The sequence below is a fragment of the Oncorhynchus mykiss genome, chromosome 20 (assembly GCF_057628025.1).
Source record: "Oncorhynchus mykiss isolate SJ-2025 chromosome 20, ASM5762802v1, whole genome shotgun sequence".
Classification (NCBI taxonomy): Eukaryota; Metazoa; Chordata; class Actinopteri; order Salmoniformes; family Salmonidae; genus Oncorhynchus; species Oncorhynchus mykiss.
Genome location: NC_143041.1, coordinates 4,837,142 through 4,857,273, shown reverse-complemented (window position 1 = coordinate 4,857,273; position 20,132 = coordinate 4,837,142). Strand labels below are relative to the sequence as shown.

General features: G+C 42.2%; 1 protein-coding gene across 3 annotated transcripts in view; it reads right to left on the bottom strand.

Moving 5' to 3' along the window:
- Window positions 1-506: 506 nt before the first annotated feature.
- Window positions 507-20,132, bottom strand: part of nhlrc2 (NHL repeat containing 2) — a 47,889-nt gene continuing 28,263 nt past the window's right edge. For 2 of the 3 annotated variants that reach the window (XM_021575469.3, XM_090212036.1), the window contains 6 exons: window positions 14,541-14,634; window positions 13,792-14,023; window positions 2,783-2,905; window positions 2,291-2,500; window positions 1,928-2,144; window positions 507-1,127 (listed from right to left, as the gene is read on the bottom strand). In XM_021575469.3, the coding sequence (XP_021431144.3) occupies window positions 865-1,127; window positions 1,928-2,144; window positions 2,291-2,500; window positions 2,783-2,905; window positions 13,792-14,023; window positions 14,541-14,634 (1,139 nt within the window). In that variant the 3' untranslated portion in view covers window positions 507-864. The remainder of the gene's footprint in view (window positions 1,128-1,927; window positions 2,145-2,290; window positions 2,501-2,782; window positions 2,906-13,791; window positions 14,024-14,540; window positions 14,635-20,132) is intronic. The other variant, XR_016489283.1, reaches the window with a different exon arrangement.

Sequence of the window (20,132 nt, the reverse complement as noted above, 5' to 3'; positions counted from 1 at the left end):
GTATTTCTTTATTTTACCAGGTAAGTTGACTGAGAACACATTCTCATTTACAGCAACGAATTAGGGAATAGTTAGAGGAGAGGAGGGAGATAAATGAGACAATTGTACAGTACACTTATCTAAGACAAAGTTACATAGGATTTACCCCGAAGGGGAAGGAAGCAGGTAGGGTGGGCTTATCCTTTTGAGGGGTATTTTATCTAAGACAAAGTTACATAGGATTTACCCCGAAGGGGAAGGAAGCAGGTAGGGTGGGCTTATCCTTTTGAGGGGTATTTTATCTAAGACAAAGTTACATAGGATTTACCCCGAAGGGGAAGGAAGCAGGTAGGGTGGGCTTATCCTTTTGAGGGGTATTTTATCTAAGACAAAGTTACATAGGATTTACCCCGAAGGGGAAGGAAGCAGGTAGGGTGGGCTTATCCTTTTGAGGGGTATTTTATCTAAGACAAAGTTACATAGGATTTACCCCGAAGGGGAAGGAAGCAGGTAGGGTGGGCTTATCCTTTTGAGGGGTATTTTATCTAAGACAAAGTTACATAGGATTTACCCCGAAGGGGAAGGAAGCAGGTAGGGTGGGCTTATCCTTTTGAGGGGTATTTTTTTCTAACTTATTTGTCTGTTGATTGAATTAAGTCCGGGTTTGACCTTTTCTTCCCATTTCCATGCTATTTTTGATATATCTACTTTGTTTAAACATGTCAATCAACTTCTGTGATAAATTATTTGTTACTGTTATCGTTTGTGTTCAAAAGGAGCTATCAAAAGGATTTGTACATTTGTAAACTTGAATCTTCATTTAAAAATGAAACATATTTGAAACACAAAGCCACAACGAGAGGGAAGGGCTAGAGGCTTGTTAAGTTAGAAGGCATGAGCCAGCGTCACGGTAACCGAGCCGTTCCTGGGTGTAGAGCCTATCTGGAGAGGTTGCGTGAAGGAGGCGGCTTTCATCATACAAGCCCCGCCTCCTGCCAGACAGCAGTAAACCCAAACACTCAGGGTGAGGGAGGGGCTGGCCTCTGTCGCCTTGAGAACCTTTGGAAGTATGGCAGGGATGGAAAGGGGCTGGGAAAGATTTTGGATGTCCCCGGTCACCACCTGGTTCCCTACCAACCACTCGTTACCTGTACAACACAGGAAATAGTTAGGCAATATCCTATTTAATGGCACACATACAGTCAAACTCATCATAGAATAATATAATATAGCGGATAACAAGCACACATTTCACTCTATCAAGACATAATATCTTAACATAACATAAATGGTAGTATTGCTTGCTGTTTGGGGTTTTAGGCTGGCTTTCTGTACAGCACTTTGAGATACCAGCTGATCTAAGGGCTATATAAATACATTTGATTTGATTTAGAGAGAGACTGAGAACAGTGTTTGAAGCTAAGGGCATGTCTGGAAAGAGGGAACAAAGCGAGAAAAAAGCTGCAGCTACATCAGTCAGCATGTCAATTTGTATTTCAACATATGGTGTGAGAGAGTGTGTGTGTCTGCTGCCTGGGACAATCTGGCACAATTTCTAAAATATCCTTCACACCTGTTTAACCATTTAAAAAAGATCGGTGTCGCCAGCCAGTGGGTTAGGGGGAGCTATTGAGAAGGCACGGCAAAAAGGGCCTAGGGATTGGGATGCCACTACGACCCCCGATATAAGGTTTATTTCATATCCAGGTTTGCTTTGACCTTGAATTGGGGAGTGGAAACTATAATGCCCTTCAAACCACAGCAATTTAACTGGAACACTCACTGGAGCCCATTACAGAACATTAAATTGAAAGGGAATGTTTTAGTAACTTTTTCCAGCTTGAGGCATGAATGGGAACAGCTTCACAGTCACATGAACAAGATTATGTTTCAAAATGTTGACAACATTGTGCCCTACTGAACATTACACTGGTGTAATTTTCATTACCTTCTGCTGACAGGGTCCAAAAGCTGGGTGCGTCTTCAGTGAGCTTGGTGCCCTCTGGTAGCGATAGCACCAGCTCCAAGTTGACAGTCTGTCCTGGTGACACTGCCAGTGGTGGCATCTTCACCCTAGAAGCAGATTTGGGGAGCTTGGGGACTTTACAAGGTCCAGAGGACTTAGTTGGTGCAGAGTCTACCGCGTCCTCCAATGAAATGGGGAACTACAAGAGGGGGAGAGAAGAAACACTTGTTTGGTGTTTCTAAAAGAGAAGCTGTATTAAAAAAAGAGTCAAAGGAAAAGCAATCCCCATAACATCTATGGCTTCACACACACAATCATGCTCTTTCTGTCACACACACCCCTCACCAGTGACACGGTCTTGGTGTCCAGGTCCAAGACTTTGAGGTGGTGGTTGTTGGTGTCAGCTACATACAGCACCCTGCCCCCCTCCCCGACACAAAGGCCACCAGGCTCATTGAAGCTGGACTCAGTCAACCCTGGCCCTAACACGTCACCTGCTTCCCCTGTCCCAGCCACAACCAGACACTGCCTGGTTTTTGGGTCCACCACTTTGATCTGAAACAAACAAACACAGCAAGGCTAAGAGGGATTTGATTTGTGAGTACTCTATACAACCAGACCAAACATACATGCACTATGCCCTGAAGGCCTACTGTCTTTTCAAGAAGCAATCTCACAGCAGAGAATATGAAGGCTTTACATTTGTATTGTCTATTGGCTGTTTCAGAGAAAACATCCAATGACACCCCACAAGCTCTTCCTCTTGATGACATTGTCACTGATGTGAAACTGAACTATTTTAGGACATGTGAACATTACCACGTCTGAAAAACGGACCTTGTGGTTATAGGAATCCGCCACATAGAGGAGGCCTTGGTCAGGAGCCCAGGCCACATCGAGAGGGTGCTGGAGCTTTGCCTCCACTCCTTTCCCGTCCACGTCCCCAAACGCAAACAGGTTCTGTCCCCAAAAAACACCACATGAAAAACATGAGTGACGTTACATGTTTCAACTCATTTCAATGCCACTAGTCATCCATCCATCCATCTAGGGCAGGGTTGTCAAACATGTGGCCCAGTTGGAGGGATTCCAATCCAGGCAACAGATTGTTTGGGATATTTTGTTTTGAACCTGTGTAGGAAGAATAATAGACCTACATTCATACAGCTTAACTGTCCAGCTCGCTTAATCAATTACTCAAATGAAAGCATTGAAAATCCACCAAACTACGGAGAGAGGAAATGTTGCTAAATTTCAGTGTGAACCTCATTGAAGAGGTTGCCCCTGGGGCAGAATTTGTTTGGCTCACCTGTTCTAGGGCCAATTTCGATTCAGCAGCCATTTTTCAGAGTATTAGGAATCTGAACTGAGTCAACTATTTGTTAAATGAAGCCTTCTGATTGACTTGATGATGAAGCAGCGCATTGACTGTATTTCAGAATGGTACTATATTAAGCCTATCCTCGACAAATCATCTGAAGTTTCTCAAGACAGATTACTCTCATATGTAGAAAGTTGAAAACAATGCTCTGCTTGAGGGAGGTTAGTGTAGGTGTGTATTCATTATTAACATCAGGTAAAACATTTTGCAACGGTTTGCTAATGAGAACGAGTGTTTCTTAAGAAGGTCCAATGCAGATGTTTTTATCTCAATATCAAATCCTTTCTGGGCAACAATTAAGTACCTTACTGTGATTGTTTTCAATTAAAATTGTCAAAAATAAATAAAAAATAGCTTCTTAGCAAAGGGCAATTTCTCTAGCAAGAAATGGACTAGGATTGTTTGGGGAGGCGAAAACCGAAAATGAGCTGTTATTGGCAGAGAGGTGGAACTCTTTCTTATTGGTCTATTAACTAATTTACCACACGGTGATGTCACCATGGAATGCCAAAAGTCTATCCCACCAAAACAGGTTGAAATTTCAGGCAGTCTTTTCTGAAATATTCTACAAAATGTTATGCTGTTTTCAAATGAAACACAATACCTTGCTCTTGTTAAAGAGAGACCCAACCCGTTGCTGGCAGCAGTGCGATAAGGGACATAGAGAGAAATGATTGCAGTTAATGTGCAGCCATTGTCAATGGTAGAGGATGTCGGCTTCAATACCCTAATGGCATATCTAGAACCAGAATACAAGATGCCATGTCGAAAAACCGTGACGGCCATGATGGAGAAATTGTACAATGATCGTTCTGCATGTACAAAGCGCGAGCCATACGTGGCTTCAACAAAAGATTGTTGGACGTCTATGAACATCACTGCAACGAGCCATCACATTGATGAGAAGTGGGGCATGAAGTCCCATGTACTGACAAATGAGAACATGGAGGAGAGACAACAGAGAACAGCATTAATATCATCGTTGCTTAGTGGGTGGGGAACAGCAGTAAGGTGAGCCTTCTGGTAGGTAGCCAGGACTGAGGTAGATTGAAATGCATTGCGCCCTAGAGGTCATACGGATGACCATCTCTGTTAATTTAATTTAGATTTTAAAAAATTCAAATGTTTCAAATTTTAAGAAAATGTTTACATGTATCAAATCCCTAGCACAGGTACTAAGCATCGGTTGGGCTAAGCAGAAATGGACACAAAGGAAATCCACTCATTTGTGCCCTGGCCTAAACATCCTCACCGGACACAAAATTGGTAGCTAAATGGAGCTTGCAGAGGGTATTTTCAATGAGTGTATTTCAAACGTGAGTAGTTTTTTTGCCTGCGCCATGAAAGCTAACATTACAAGCTTTCAACCACTTACTGGTTGTAACTATAATTAGCCTAGCTATCTACAGTTGAAGTCAGAAGTTTACATACACTTGGGTTGGAGTCATTAAAACTCGTTTTTCAACCTCTCCATAAATGTATTCTAACAAACTATAGTTTTGGCAAGTCGGTTAGGACATTACTTTGTGCGTGACACAAGTAATTTTTCCAACAATTGTTTATGGACAGATTATTCCACTTATAATTATCACAATTCCAGCGGGTCAGAAGTTTACATACACTAAGTTGACTGTGCCTTTCAACAGCTTGGAAAATTCCAGAAAATGATGTCATGGCTTTAGAAGCTTCTTGATAGGCTAATTGATATCATTGGAGTCAATTGGAGGTGTACCTGTGGATGTATTTCAAGGCCTACCTTCAAACTCAGTGCCTCTTTGCTTGACATCATGGGAAAATCAATAGAAATCAGCCAAGACCTCAGAAAACAAATTGTAGACCTCCATAAGTCTGGTTCATCCTTGGGAGAATTTTCCAAAATGCCTGAAGGTACTACATTCATCTGTACAAACAATAGTATGCAAGTATAAACACTATGGGACCACACAGCCGTCATACCACTTAGGAAGGAGACGCGTTCTGTCTTCTAGAGATGAACGTGCGAAAAGTGCAAATCAATCCCAGAACAACAGCAAAAGGACCTTGTGGAGATGCTGGAGGAAACAGGTACAAAAGTATCTATATATCCACAGTAAAATGAGTCCTATATCAACATAACCTGAAAGGGCGCACAGCAAGGAAGAAGCCACTGCTCCAAAACCGCCATAAAAAAGCCAGACTACGGTTTGCAACTGCACATGGGGACAAAGATCAGACTTTTGGAGAAATGTCCTCTGGTCTGATGAAACAAAAATAGAACTGTTTGGCCATAATGACCATTGTTATGTTTGGAGGAAAAAGGGGGATGCTTGCAAGCCAAAGAACACCATCCCAACCGTGAAGCACGGGGGTGGCAGCATCATGGGGGTGCTTTGCTGCAGGAGGGACTGGTGCACTTCACAAAATAGATGGCATCATGAGGGAGGGAAATTATGAGATGTTGCTTCAATATATCCACAAGACATCAGTCAGGAAGTTAAAGCTTGGTCACAAATGGGTCTTCCAAATGGACAATGACCCCAAGCATACTTCCAAAGTTGTGGCAAAATGGCTTAAGGACAACAAAGTCAAGGTATTGGAGTGGCCATCACAAAGTCCTGACCTCAATCCCATTGAAAATTTGTGGGCAGAACTGAAAAAGCGTGTGCGAGCAATGAGGCCTACAAACCTGACTCAGTTACACCAGCTGTCAGGAGGAATGGGCCAAAATTCACCCAACTGATTGTGGTAAGCTTGTGGAAGGCTACCCGAAACGTTTGACCCAAGTTAAACAATTTAAAGGCGATACACTCAATTAGTATTTGGTAGCATGTAAATTTCTGACCCACTGGGAATGTGATGAAAGAAATAAAAGCTGAAATAAATCACTCTACCATTATTCTGACGTTTCACATTCTTAAAATAAAGTGGTGATTCTAACTGACCTAAGACAGGGAATTTTTACTAGGATTAAACGTCAGGAATTGTGAAAAACTTAGTTTAAATGTAGTTGGCTAAGGTGTATGTAAACTTCCGACTTCATCTGTACGTCCGCATTGTGCATCTGTCATGTTTCCGATATGTTTTTTAAAGAGCACAATTCCCAAACTCGTGATTTGTTGGGACTGTTGTCTGTCTGAAGAGCACCCTCCCCGGAATTGTTTTTCTCCCCTTTCAAAGGGGCCAAGAGAAAACCATGTGTTCCCCAGACCTAGTGCTGTTGCCCTAGGTCTGGTATTTCCAATTTCCAGCCCAGTGGTTCCCAACTCTAGTCCTTGAGTACCCCCCAAAAGCACACATTTTTGCTGTGGTTTTAAAAAACAGAAATAGCTTATTTACATAAGTATTCAGGCAATAAGACTCAAAATTGAGTTCATGTGCATCCTGTTTCCAGTGATCATCCTTGAAATATTTATACAGGTTGATTGGAATTACCTGTGGTAAATACAATTGATTGGACATGATTTGGAAAGGCACATCTGCCTATATAAAGTATTACAGTTGACAGTGCATGTCAAAGCAAAAACCAAGCCATGAGGTCAAAGGAATTGTCCGTAGAGCTTTGAGACAGGATTATGTCGAGGCACAGATCTGGGGAAGGGTACCAAATCATTTCTGCAGCATTGAAGGTCCCCAAGAACAGTGGCCTCCATTATTCTTAAATGTAAGACATTTGGAACCACCAAGACTTCCTGGAGCTGAACACCTGGCCAAACTGACCAATCGGGGTAGAAGGGCCTTGGTAAGGGAGGTGACCAAGAACCCGATGGTCACTCTGACAGAGCTCCAGAGTTCCTATGTGGCGAACCGTAAAGAAGGACAACCATCTCTGCAGCACTCCACCAATCAGGCCTTGTTGGTAGAGTGGCCAGACAGAAGCCACTCCTCAGTAAAAGGCATGACAGCCGCTTGGAGTTTGCCAAAAGGCACCTAAAAGGAAAAAGCGAAGGGGTCTGAATACTTTCCGAATGCCTCACAAAGAATGGCACCTATTGGTAGATGGGTAAAAAAAAAAAAAAAGACTGAATATCCCTTTGAGCATGGTGAAGTTATTAATTACACGTTGGATAGTGTATCAATACATATACTTCTTCGCCACACAGTGTGTGGGTGGGCCATTTCAGATCGTCAGCGATGTGTATGCCGAGGAACTTGAAGCTTTCCACCTGCTCCACTGCGGCCCCGTTGAAGTGGATAGGGGGGTGCTCCCTCTGTCGTTTCCTGAAGTACACTATCAGCTCCTTTGTTTTGTCGACATTGAGTGAGAGGTTATTTTCTTGGCACCACACTCCCAGGGTCCTCAACTCTCTGTAGGCGGTCTCATCATTGTTGGTAATCAGACCTACTACTGTTGTGTCTTCTGCAAACTTGATGATTGAGTTGGAAGATTGCGTGGCCACGCAGTCCTGGGTGAACAGGGACTACAGGAGGGGGCTGAGCACTCACAATTGTGGGGCCCCTGAGTTGAGGATCAACGAAGTGGAGGTGTTGTTTCTACCTTCACCACCTGGGAGCAACCCGTCAGAAAGTCCAGGACCCAGTTGCACACGATGGGGTTCAGTCCCAGGGCCCCGAGCTTAAAGATGAGCTTGGAGGGGTACTATGGTGTTGAATGCTGAGCGATAGTCAATGAACGGGATTCTTACACAGGTAGCTCTCTTGTACAGATGAGATAGGTCAGTGTGCAGTGTGATTGCATCGTCTGTGGATCTATTGGGGCGGTAAGCCCCTAAGTGGGTCTAGGGTGTAAGGTAGAGGATTGATCCTTAACTAGCCTCTCAAAGCACTTCATGATGACAGAAGTGAGTGCTATGGGGCGATGGTTATTTAGTTCAGCTACCTTTGCTTCTTGGGTACAGGAACAATGGTAGACATCTTGAAGCAAGTGGGGACAGCAGACTGGGATAGGGAGAGATCGAATAGGTCCGTAAACACTCCAGCCAGCTGGTCTGCGCATGCTCTGAGAACGCAGCTAGGGATGCCATCTGGGCCGGAAGCCTTGCGAGGGTTAACACGCTTAAATGTCTTACTCAAGTCGGCCACGGAGAAGGAGAGCCCACAAGGGGCCGTGTTGGTGGCACTGTGTTATCCTCAAAGCGGGCAAAGAAGGTGTTTAGCTTGTCCAGAAGCAAGACCTCAGTGTCCGCGACGTGGCTGGTTTTCCTTTTGTAGTCTGTGATTGTCTGTAGACCCTGCCACATACGTCTCGTGTCTGGGCCGTATAATTGCGACTCTACTTTGTCTCTATACTGACTTTTTGCCCGTTTGATTGCCTTACGAAAGGAATAGCTATACTGTTCGTATTCTTCCATATTCCCAGTCACCTTGCCATGGTTAAATGCGGTGGCTAACACTTTCAGATTTGCACGAATGCTGCCATCTATCCACGGTTTTTGGTTAGGGTAGGTTTTAAATAGTCACAGTGGGTACAACATCTCCTATACACTTCTTTATTAGTTCTTTATTCTTGTCTGTGCGATATACTGAGAACCCAGCTGGCTGTATGGACAGACAGTATATCCCCAAAGAGCCATGTTTTCATGAAATAGAGTATGCTACAATCCCTGGAAGGAGATTCTCACCATGAGCTTGTCTACATTTTTATCCAGAGACTGAACATTAGCGAGTAATATACTTGGAAGCAGTGGATGGTGAAGAAGAAGTCCACTCCGAATACCTCTTCTACCCCGGCGGTATTTTGGATCAGCCTCTGGAATCAGTTCGTATTCCCGGTCGTAATGCTGGTGAGTTACCACCGCTCTGATATCCAAAATGTCTTTCCGGCAGTATGTAATAAACAATTCCCTGGACTAATAATGCAAGAAAAAAAACACACAAAAAATGCAAATACTGCAAAGTTACTTAGGAGCTAGAAGCAGAGCTGCGCTGTCAGCGCCATCTTTATATTTAAATATTAATTTAACCTTTATTTAACTAGGCAAGTCAGTTAAGATCAAGTTATTCTTTACAATGACATCCTACCCCATGCCAAACCGTAACCCAGACAACGGGCCAATTGTGCGCCGTCCTATGGGACTCCCAATCACGGTTGTGATCACAGGGTCTGTAGTGACGCCTCTAGCACTGAGATGCAGTGCCTTAGACTGCTGCGCCACTCGGGAGCCCCACCTTGCTTTATTAACTATAAAGACTCACTGCTGTCATCGCTGCCAAAGGCGCTTCTACAGAGTACTGACTTAGGGGTGTGAATACTTACAGTAACAGTCGAAAGTTTGTCTGCACCTACTCATTCAAGGGTTTTTATTTATTTTTTACTATTTTCTACATTGTAGAATAATAGTGAAGACATCACAACTATGAAATAACAGATATGAAATCATGTAGTAACCAAAAAAAAAAAAAGTGTCAAACTAATCAAAATATATTTTAGATTTTTCAAAGTAGCCACCCTTTGCCTTGATGACAGCTTTGCACACTCTTGGTATTCACTCAACCAGCTTCACCTGGAAGGCATTTCCAACAGTCTTGAAGGAATTCCCACATATGCTGAGCACTTGTTGGCTGCTTTTCCTTCACTCTGTGGTCCAACTCATCCCAACCCATCTCAATTTGGTTGAGGTTGGGGGATTGTGGTGGCCAGGTTATCTGATGCAGCACTGCATCACTCTCCTTGGTCAAATGGCACTTACACAGCCTGGAAATGTGATTTGGGTCATTGTATTTTTATTTATTATGGATTCCCATCAGCTGTTGCCAAGGCAGCAGGTACTCTTCCTTGGGTCTGGCAGAATTAAGGCAGCTATACAGTTTTTAAAACATTACAATACATTCATTACAGAATTCACTAAGTGTGTGCCCTCAGGCCCATACTCCACCTCCACATATCTACAACACAAAATCCATGTGTACGTTTGTGTATAGCACGTATGTTATCATGTGTGTGTATGCATGTGTCTGCGTCTACGTTTGTTACTTCACAGTCCCCGCTGTTCCAAAAGGAGTATTTTTTACCTGCTTTTTAAATCTGATTCTACTGCTTACAAATACACCTCCTCCTCCATGCTTCATGGAGATCATCCGTTCACCTACTCCGTCTCAAAAAGACATAGCAATTGGAACCAAAAATAGCAAACGACAGATTTCCACCGGTCTAATGTCCATTGCTAGTGTTTCTTGGCCTAAGCAAGTCTTTCTTCTTATTGGTGTCCTTCAGTAGAGGTTTCTTTGCAGCAATTCAACCATGAAGGCCTGATTCACGCAGTCTCCTCTGAACAGTTGATGTTGAAATGTCTGTTACTTGAATTTTGTGAAGCATTTATTTGGGCTGCAATCTGAGGCTGGTAACTCTAATGAACTTTTCATCTGCAGCATAGGTAACTCTGGGTCTTCCTGTCCTGTGGCAGTCCTCATGAGAGCCAGTTTCATCATAGTGCTTAATGTTTTTTACAACTGCACTTGAAGAATCATTCAAAGTTCTTGAAAATGTTCCACATTGACTGACCTTGATGTGTTAAAGTAATGGTCTGTCATTTCTCTTTGCTTATTTGAGCTGTTCTTGCCATAATATGGACGTGGTCTTTTACCAAATCATCTGTACACCACCCCTACCTTATCACAATACAACTGAATGGCTCAAACGCATTTAGAAAATAAATTTCACAAATTAACTTTTAACAAGGCACACCTGTTAATTGAAACGCAGTCCCAGTGACTACCTCGAAGATGGTTGAGAAAATGCCAAGAGCGTGCAAAGCTGTCATCACTGCAAAGGGTGGCTACTTTGAAGAAAGTAGTTTAACCTTTCTGGCGCAGGCTATCCGCTAGCGACCCTCCTCGACAACATCCGGTGAAATTGCAGAGCGCCAAATTCAAAATACAGCAAGTCATAATAAACATTCATAAAAAATACAAGTGTTATACATTGGTTTAAAAGAGGAACTTCTTGTTAATCCAGCCGCTCTGTCAGATTTCAAAAAGGCTTTAAGGCGAATGCGATTATCTGAGGACAGCGCCCCGCATACAAAAACATACAAACATTTTACAACCAAGTAAAGGAATTACAAAAGCTTTGAAGATCTTCATATGGTTGCAGTCACAAGAGTCCCAGCTACACAATAAATGTTCACTTTGTTCAATAAAGTCCCTCTTTATATCCCAAAAACTCATTTTGTTCAGTAATCCACTGGCTCAAAAGCGGTCAAAACATGCAGACGAATAAATCCTAATAGTACCGGTAAAGTTCGTTGAAACATGTCAAACGATGTTTATAATTAATCCTCAGGTTGTCTATTGTTTAAATAAATGATAATATTTCAACTGGACAATAGCGTATTCAATAGAAAGGAAAAACAACGAAGGGCACGTAAATCGGTCACACGCGCAAACCAGCACTGCATGATTCTACAGTCCACTGACAGAAAGGTCTCATTCTTCTTCATTTTTCAGAAAACAAGCCTAAAACAATGTCTAAAGACTGTTGACATCTAGTGGAAGCCATAGGAACTGCAATCTGGGTCCTAACCCATTAGATACTCTATAGGAATTCAATTGAAAAATGCCCACATCAAAAAAAAATCCCACTTCCTGTATGGATTTTCCTTAGGTTTTTGCCTGCCGTATCAGTTCTGTTATAGTCAGACATTATTTTAACAGTTTTGGAAACGTTAGAGTGTTTTCTATTCAAATCTACCAATTATATGCATATCCTAGCTTCTGGGCCTGAGTAACAGGCAGTTTACTTTGGGCATGCTTCTCATCCAGACGTCAAAATACTGCCCCCAAGCCGTAAGAAGTTAACTCTACAGGATCGGTGGGTCCCCCATGGGACGGTTGAGCTAACGTAGGCTAATGCGATTAGCATGAGGGTGTAAGTAACAAGAACATTTCCCAGGACATAGACATATCTGATATTGGCAGAAAGCTTAAATTCTTGTTAATCTAACTGCACTGTCCAATTTACAGTAGCTATTACAGTGAAATAATACAATGCTATTGTTTGAGGAGTGCACAGTTATGAACTTATGAAAAGTTATGAATTAACCAATTAGTCACATTTGGGCAGTCTTAGTACAACATTTTGAACAGAAATGCAAAGGTTCATTGGATCAGTCGAAAATGTTGCACATACACAAGTGGCCAAAATCTAAATTGCGCCTTGGCTGGAATAATACATTATGGCCTTTCTCTTGCATTTCAAAGATGGTACAAAATAAATATGGTTTTTGCTTTGTATTATCTTGTACAATATTGAATGTGTTATATTCTCCTACATTAATTTCACATTACCACAAACTTCAAAGTGTTTCCATTCAAATGGTATCAAGAATATGCATATCCTTGCTTCAGATCCTGAGCTTTGGGTATGTCATTTTAGGCGAAAACGGATGTATATTATTAAATCCAATTTATATTCATCTTCTGCTTCAGAAAACAAGAGTGACGCAACAAAGAAATCATATTGGTTTGACTGTAGTGGAATTTCGGGAATTCAAATAAATAGCCATATAATCTCCTTGTGCTCAATAAATCAAAATGGTTGGATAACACACCCATTATAAAGATATTAATCATTTCAAAAGGTTTGGAAACTTGCCACGACTGTCAACTAAACTTGCAACAAATGTTACATGGCGCTAGTAATGCTTTTCAAATCTTGTCACGACAAATGCTGTAATAATTCGGCCACTGCTCCAATTAAATCATAAAAAAACTCCCTCGTTGCTTGTTTGTTGTAACCCCTACGGCACAATATGGTTTATCCTTCCTTTATAAAGAACCAGGAAGACAAAGTGGTGAGAGGAACATAAACTGGGTGTGATTAGAGGGGGGTAAGCAATGCCTCACAGAGCACTGAGCGATAGCCTGGAATCAAGTTCTCCCTTCACCAGCCCCCTGCACCCTCGCCCTATTTAGAGAGAACAAGGCCCATAGGTGCCATTTGGGATGCACCCCTACTGTATAGTGTTTGTCGGGCTCAGGAGAGAACAGCCTAACATCAAGGATCAGCTTAAAAGTATAAATCTTCATCTTTAGGTGAAAGGGGGTCGAAACTTCTCTGACCCTGGATCAGTGTCTAGAGGTGGCGTCATTCTACTAAGTGTGGGGAACTGGAACTGCAACACTTGAACCATGGAGTCCTCAGTTGACATTGATACTAATATATTGATGATAAATTGAGATAAAAATGACCAGCGGATTCCTTTGGGGTTGCAACTAGATTGTGCCCAGAAACTTTGGTTTGGTTTTAATTTTGGATTCATGAGGGAAAAAAGCTAAACATAAAACCCTGTGTCCCAATCCTTGACGCTCAGAAATACCTCTAAGAATAAGTGGAGGTTACCCCATAGATATAGAAGACTATTGTTCTTGCTGTATTGTCTATGGGTTACCCCTAACCACTGATACGGGCATAGATATTTTTTCCTCCTCCTAAGGGTTAAGGTTAAGATTGGGGTTATGCTAATGTGAGGTTAGGGGTATCTTTTACCTTGAGCCCCCCCCTAACCGTTCCATCACAGGACTGACTCACCAGGGGATCTCTCTCGCCCCCCACCAGCAGTTTGACGGCGCCGTCCTTCAGAGCCAGGGAGCGCACAGTGCTGCTCTCACTGTCGGCCACGTACAGGCACCCCCAGGGCTCCTCCGGTGCGGGGGCCAGGCCCGAGGGCTGGGCAAAGCCGGCCTTTTGGGGGTAGGCGTTGTTGCGGTTCTCTTCGTTGCCACTGCCGGCGAAGCGCACACACGTCCCCGCTTTGGACTCGCTGGAGGGAGTTGTCATGCTGTTAATATTATCATCTGTGCGTATGTAGCCTATGTGATCCAGTGGTTAGTTCCGCGGAACCTGGCACACATGTATATCAGTCGGCATGGGCTCGAATCCGACCCATGCCCTTCTGACTCATAATATCGCCTAACTTTCCTGTCCTCTCTCAATGAATACATAAAACCCTCCAAAATAAAATGATAATCCATCACAGGCACTAAAGCTTACAGTCAAATCGATGGAATGGTGAAATATCACAACATTGGTCTGTAAACCAATCCTAGCCACAGGAGGCCCATTGTTTGATCCGAAGGAACTGGATTGGTGTTACTTAAGTAATATGGTGCAAGCTCCCCTGACATCTGTCACATTATTGGGTTCTCGTACAGATTTGAAAACACCAAAAGGGGTAGATAGAAGCTAATAGCCTACTTGATTCTAGACTGAATATACGGAAGAACAACATTATCAGGCCCTGAAACAGTTGCCAGTGCAATTATGTGCCAGTCGCTCACCTTCTTTTAGGCAACTTCCCATTTTCCAGGAACAGAGCCCAGATCTGGTGTGTCCCTGCCATGGCCACCCACAGCATGTTATCCTCCTCACCGCCTGGAAAGTAACACCGAAATACACCTTTCACACTACTGAGCGAGCCGAATCGAGCAAAGCCGAGCTATACTGTACTGCTCTTGCCTGATCACACATCCACCTTTCTTTACCAGATCCATTGACTTGATCTGAGATTACCTCAAATAACCAGGAAGGCCAGATGGATTTTAAAAAAGTATTCAAGGCATATACCAGGGCCATACACTTGAATACTTTAGATCTGCAACAAGACATTGAGTACACAGGACCCAAATATTTCAGAGCTCGTACTAATGCTTTTAGTCATTGGATACAGTCTAAAATAAATCCTTTATATTCAAGCAAGGACACAAAACATCTCTCCTATACTCACATGCTACCCATATCAGCTTAAACAGAGTAATATTTGCTAGCAAATCTCTATGGGGTCAATTTCACACCTTAAGTATTGAATTCAAAATAAAATAAATTGTAAATATGAAAAATAAAGTTGAAAATGTAAAAAATAATATTTGAGGAGAAGTGAAATGATGGATGTTGAGATAACAAAACAAATGAAAAGGAACATGTGTAGAATTGTAAACAAAAACATTCACAACAGATTTCACATAGTCCCCACTGTTCCATAAGGTGTATTTGTCTGTTTTTTAAATATAATTTTACTGCTTGCATGAGTTATTGATGTGGACTAGAGTTCCATGTGGTCATGGCTCTATGTAGTACTATGCGCCTCCCAGAGTCTGTTCTGGACTTGGGGACTGTGAAGAGACCTCTGTTGACATGTCTTGTGGGGTCTGAGCTGTGTGCCAGTAGTTCAAACAGACAGCTCGGTGCATTCAACATACCTCTAACAAATACAAGTTGTGATGAAGTCAATCTCTCCTCTACTTTGAGCCAGGAGAGATAGACATGCATATTATTAATGTTAGCTCTATGTGTCCATCCAAGGGCCAGCCATGTTGCTCTGTTCTGAACCAATTGCAATGGTCCTAAGTCTCTCTGTGGCACCTGACCACTGGACTGAACAGTAGCCCCGGTGCGACAAAACTAGGGCCTGTAGGACCTGCCTTGTTGATAGTGTTGTTAAGAAGGCAGAAACTAGGGCCTGTAGGACCTGCCTTGTTGATAGTGTTGTTAAGAAGGCAGAAACTAGGGCCTGTAGGACCTGCCTTGTTGATAGTGTTGTTAAGAAGGCAGAAACTAGGGCCTGTAGGACCTGCCTTGTTGATAGTGTTGTTAAGAAGGTAGAAACTAGGGCCTGTAGGACCTGCCTTGTTGATAGTGTTGTTAAGAAGGCAGAAACTAGGGCCTGTAGGACCTGCCTTGTTGATAGTGTTGTTAAGAAGGCAGAAACTAGGGCCTGTAGGACCTGCCTTGTTGATAGTGTTGTTAAGAAGGTAGAAACTAGGGCCTGTAGGACCTGCCTTGTTGATAGTGTTGTTAAGAAGGCAGAAACTAGGGCCTGTAGGACCTGCCTTGTTGATAGTGTTGTTAAGAAGGCAGAAACTAGGGCCTGTAGGACCTGCCTTGTTGATAGTGTTGTTAAGAAGGCAGAAACTAGGGCCTGTAGGACCTGCCTTGTTGATAGTGTTGTTAAGAAGGTAGAAACTAGGGCCTGTAGGACCTGCCTTGTTGATAGTGTTGTTAAGAAGGCAGAAACTAGGGCCTGTAGGACCTGCCTTGTTGATAGTGTTGTTAAGAAGGCAGAAACTAGGGCCTGTAGGACCTGCCTTGTTGATAGTGTTGTTAAGAAGGCAGAAACTAGGGCCTGTAGGACCTGCCTTGTTGATAGTGTTGTTAAGAAGGTAGAAACTAGGGCCTGTAGGACCTGCCTTGTTGATAGTGTTGTTAAGAAGGCAGAGCAGCAATTTATTTTGGACAGATACTGTTGTATCAATATGTTTTGACCATGACATTTTACAATTCAGGGTTACTCCAAGCAGTTTACTCTCCTCAACTTGGTCAATTACCACATTCTTTATTACAAGATTTAGTTGAGGTTTAGGGTTTGGTGAATTATTTGTCCCAAATACAATTCTTTTAGTTTTTGAAATATTTAGGATTAACTTATTTTGGCACCCATTCTGAAACTAACTGCAGCTCTTTGTTAAGTGTTGCAGTCATTTCAGTAGCTGTGGTAGCTGACGTGTATAGTGTTGAGTCATCCGCATAAAGTTTAAGTCATAAGTTTACATACACTTAGGTTGGAATCGTTAAAACTAGTTTTTCAACCACTCCCCAAATTTCTTGTTAACAAACTATAGGTTTGGCAAGTCGGTTAGGACATCTACTTTGTGCATGACAAGTAATTTTTCCAACAATTGTTTACAGACAGATTACTTCACTTATAATTCACTGATTCACAATTCCAGTGGGTCAGAAGTTTACATACACTAAGTTGGATGTATTTCAAGGCATACCTTCAAACTCAGTGCCTCTTTGCTTGACATCATGAGAAAATCAAAAGAAAATCAGCCAAGACCTCAGATAATACATTGTAGACCTCCACAAGTCTGGTTCATCCTTGGGAGCAATTTCCAAACGCCTGAAGGTACCATGTTCATCTGTACAAACAATAGTACGCAGGCATAAACACCATGGGACCACGCAGCCGTCATACTGCTCAGGAAGGAGACGCGTTCTGTCTCCTAGAGATTAACGTACTTTGGTACGAAAAGTACAAGATGTGAAGATGCTGGAGGAAACAGGTACAAAAGTATCTATATCCACAGTAAAACGAGTCCTATATTGACATAACCTGAAAGGCTGATTAGCAAGGAAGAAGCCACTGCTCCAAAACCGCCATAAAAAAAAGCCAGACTACGATTTGCAACTACACATGGTGACGAAGATCGTACTTTTGGAGAAATGTCCTCTAGTTTGATGAAACAAAAATAGAACTGTTTGGTCATCGTTATGTTTGGAGGAAAAAGGGGGACGCTTGCAAGCTGAAGAACACCATCCCAACCGTGAAGCACGGGGGTGGCAGCATCATGTTGTGGGGGTGCTTTGCTGCAGGAGGAACTGGGTGCACTTCACAAACTAGATGGCATCATGAGGGAGGGAAATCATGTGGATATATTGAAGAAACATCTCAAGACATCAGTCAGGAAGTTAAAGATTGGTCGCAAATGGGTCTTCCAAATGGACAATGACCCCAAGCATACTCTTAAAGTTGTGGCAAAATGGCTTACGAACAACAAAGTCAAGGTATTGGAGTGGCCATCACAAAGCCCTGACCTCTATCGTATTTGAACATTTGTGGGCAGAACTGAAAAAGCTTGTGCGAGCAAGGAGGCCTACATACCAGCTCTGTCAGGAGGAATGGGCCAAAATTCACCCAACTTATTGTGGGAAGCTTGCGGAAGGCTACCCGAAATATTTGACCCTAGTTAAACAATTTAAAAGCAATGCTGCCAAATACTAATTGAGTGTATGTAAACTTCTGACCCACTGGGAATCTGATGAAATAAATAAAAGCGGAATTAAATTATTCTCTACTATTATTCTGAAATGTCACGTTCTTAAAATAAAGTGGTGATCCTAACTGACCAATGACAGGGAATTTTTACTCAGATTAAATGTCAGGAATTGTGAGAACCTGAGTTTAATAACCTCTTGAAGCTAGAGGGCACTATTTTTATGTTTGGATAAATAACGTTCCCAAAGTAAACGGCCTATTTCTCAGGACCAGATGCTAGAATATGCATATAATTGACAGCTTAGGATAGAAAACACTCTAAAGTTTCAAAAACTGTCAAAATATTGTCTGTGAGTATAACAGAACTGATTTTGCAGGTGAAACCCTGAGGAAAATCAAACCAGGAGGTGGTTTCTATTTTGAAAACTCCCTGTTCCATAGCCTGCCTTTGCTCCATTTAAAGGGATATCAACCAGATTCCTTTTCCCATCGCTTCCTCAAAGTGTCAACAGTCTGCAGACATAGTTTCAGGCTTTTATTTTGAAAAATGATCGAGAAAGATAACGTGTCATTTTATGGCCGGGTGCCAGCAGCGTTTTGCTTGGCGCAACAGAGTTTGGGCAGCCAATGCCTTTCCCTCTTTTACTGAAAAAGACAGTTGTGGTTGATATATTATCGATTATATATTTTAAAAACAACATGAGGATTGATAATAAAAAACGTTTGACATGTTTCTGTGGACATGACGGATACTATTTGGAATTTGTCTGCGTTGTCGTGACCGCTCTTTCCTGTGGATTTCTGAACATAACGCGCCAAACAAACGGAGGTATTTTGGATATAAAAATAATCTTTATGGAACAAAAGGAACATTTGTGTAACTGGGAGTCTCGTGAGTGAAAACATCTGAAGATCAAAGGTAAACGATTAATTTGATTGCTTTTCTGATTTTCGTGACCAAGCTACTTGATGCTAGGTGTTCATGATGTTGTCAAGCGATCGATAAACTTACAAACGCTTGGATTTTCAAAATCTGACACGACAGGTGGATTAACAAAAAGCTAAGCTGTGTTTTGCTATATTGCACTTGTGATTTCATGAATATAAATACTTTTAGTAATATTATTTGAATGTGGCGCTATGCAATTCAGCGGTTGTTGATGACAATTATCCCGCTAAAGGGATGGGTAGCGTCAAGAAGTTAAATGTATTTGGCTAGGGTGTATGTAAACGTCCGACATCAACTGTACATAGCCTTCTAAGGCACTGCATCTCAGTGCTAGAGGCGTCACTACTGACCCTGGTTCGATCCCGTGCTGTATCACAACAGGCCGTGATTGGGCGTCCCATAGGACGGCGCACAATTGGCCCAGCGTCGTCCGGGTTATGGTTTGGCCGGGGTAGGCTGTCATTGTAAAATAAGAATTTGCTCTTAACTGACTTGCCTAGTTAAATAAAGGTTCAATAAAAAAAAAGTAAATACTCAAAGCCAGTGGCATGTCGTTAGTAAAGATGGAAAAAAGTAAGGGGAATTCCCCAGCTGCCCAGGGGAATTCCTGATACCACCTGGATTTTGTTGGAGGCTTCCATTAAAGACCACCCTCTGTGTTCTGTTAGATGGGTAACTCTTTATCCACAATGTAGCAGGGGGTGTAAAGTCATAACAGGTTTTTCCAGCAACAGGCTATGATCAATAATGTCAAAACCCGCACTGAAGTCTAACAAAACAGACCCAACAATCTTTTTATCATCAATTTCTCTTAGCCAATCATCATTCATTTGTGTAAGTGCTGTACTTGTTGAATGTAACCTATTGAATCTATTTCGCCTACATGGGATCTTTGCTTTCACTGGCAGTTGTTTTTGATGGTTTTGGAAACACGTTTCTGAGAAGGCAGGGCTTGGAGGGAGGAGTAGATAATGAGTCTTTATTGGTCCACTAGTTTTGGAGTGACGATTCATCGTAACCAAATCAATGAGCTGAATAGACAGAGGAAGGTGGAAAACTGAAAAAAAAATGCATTTGTTTTCAAATAATATGCTCTTGCTGTAAATATATTTGCATGAGTTTTTTTGTTTTTTTGTTTCGGTTTTGATA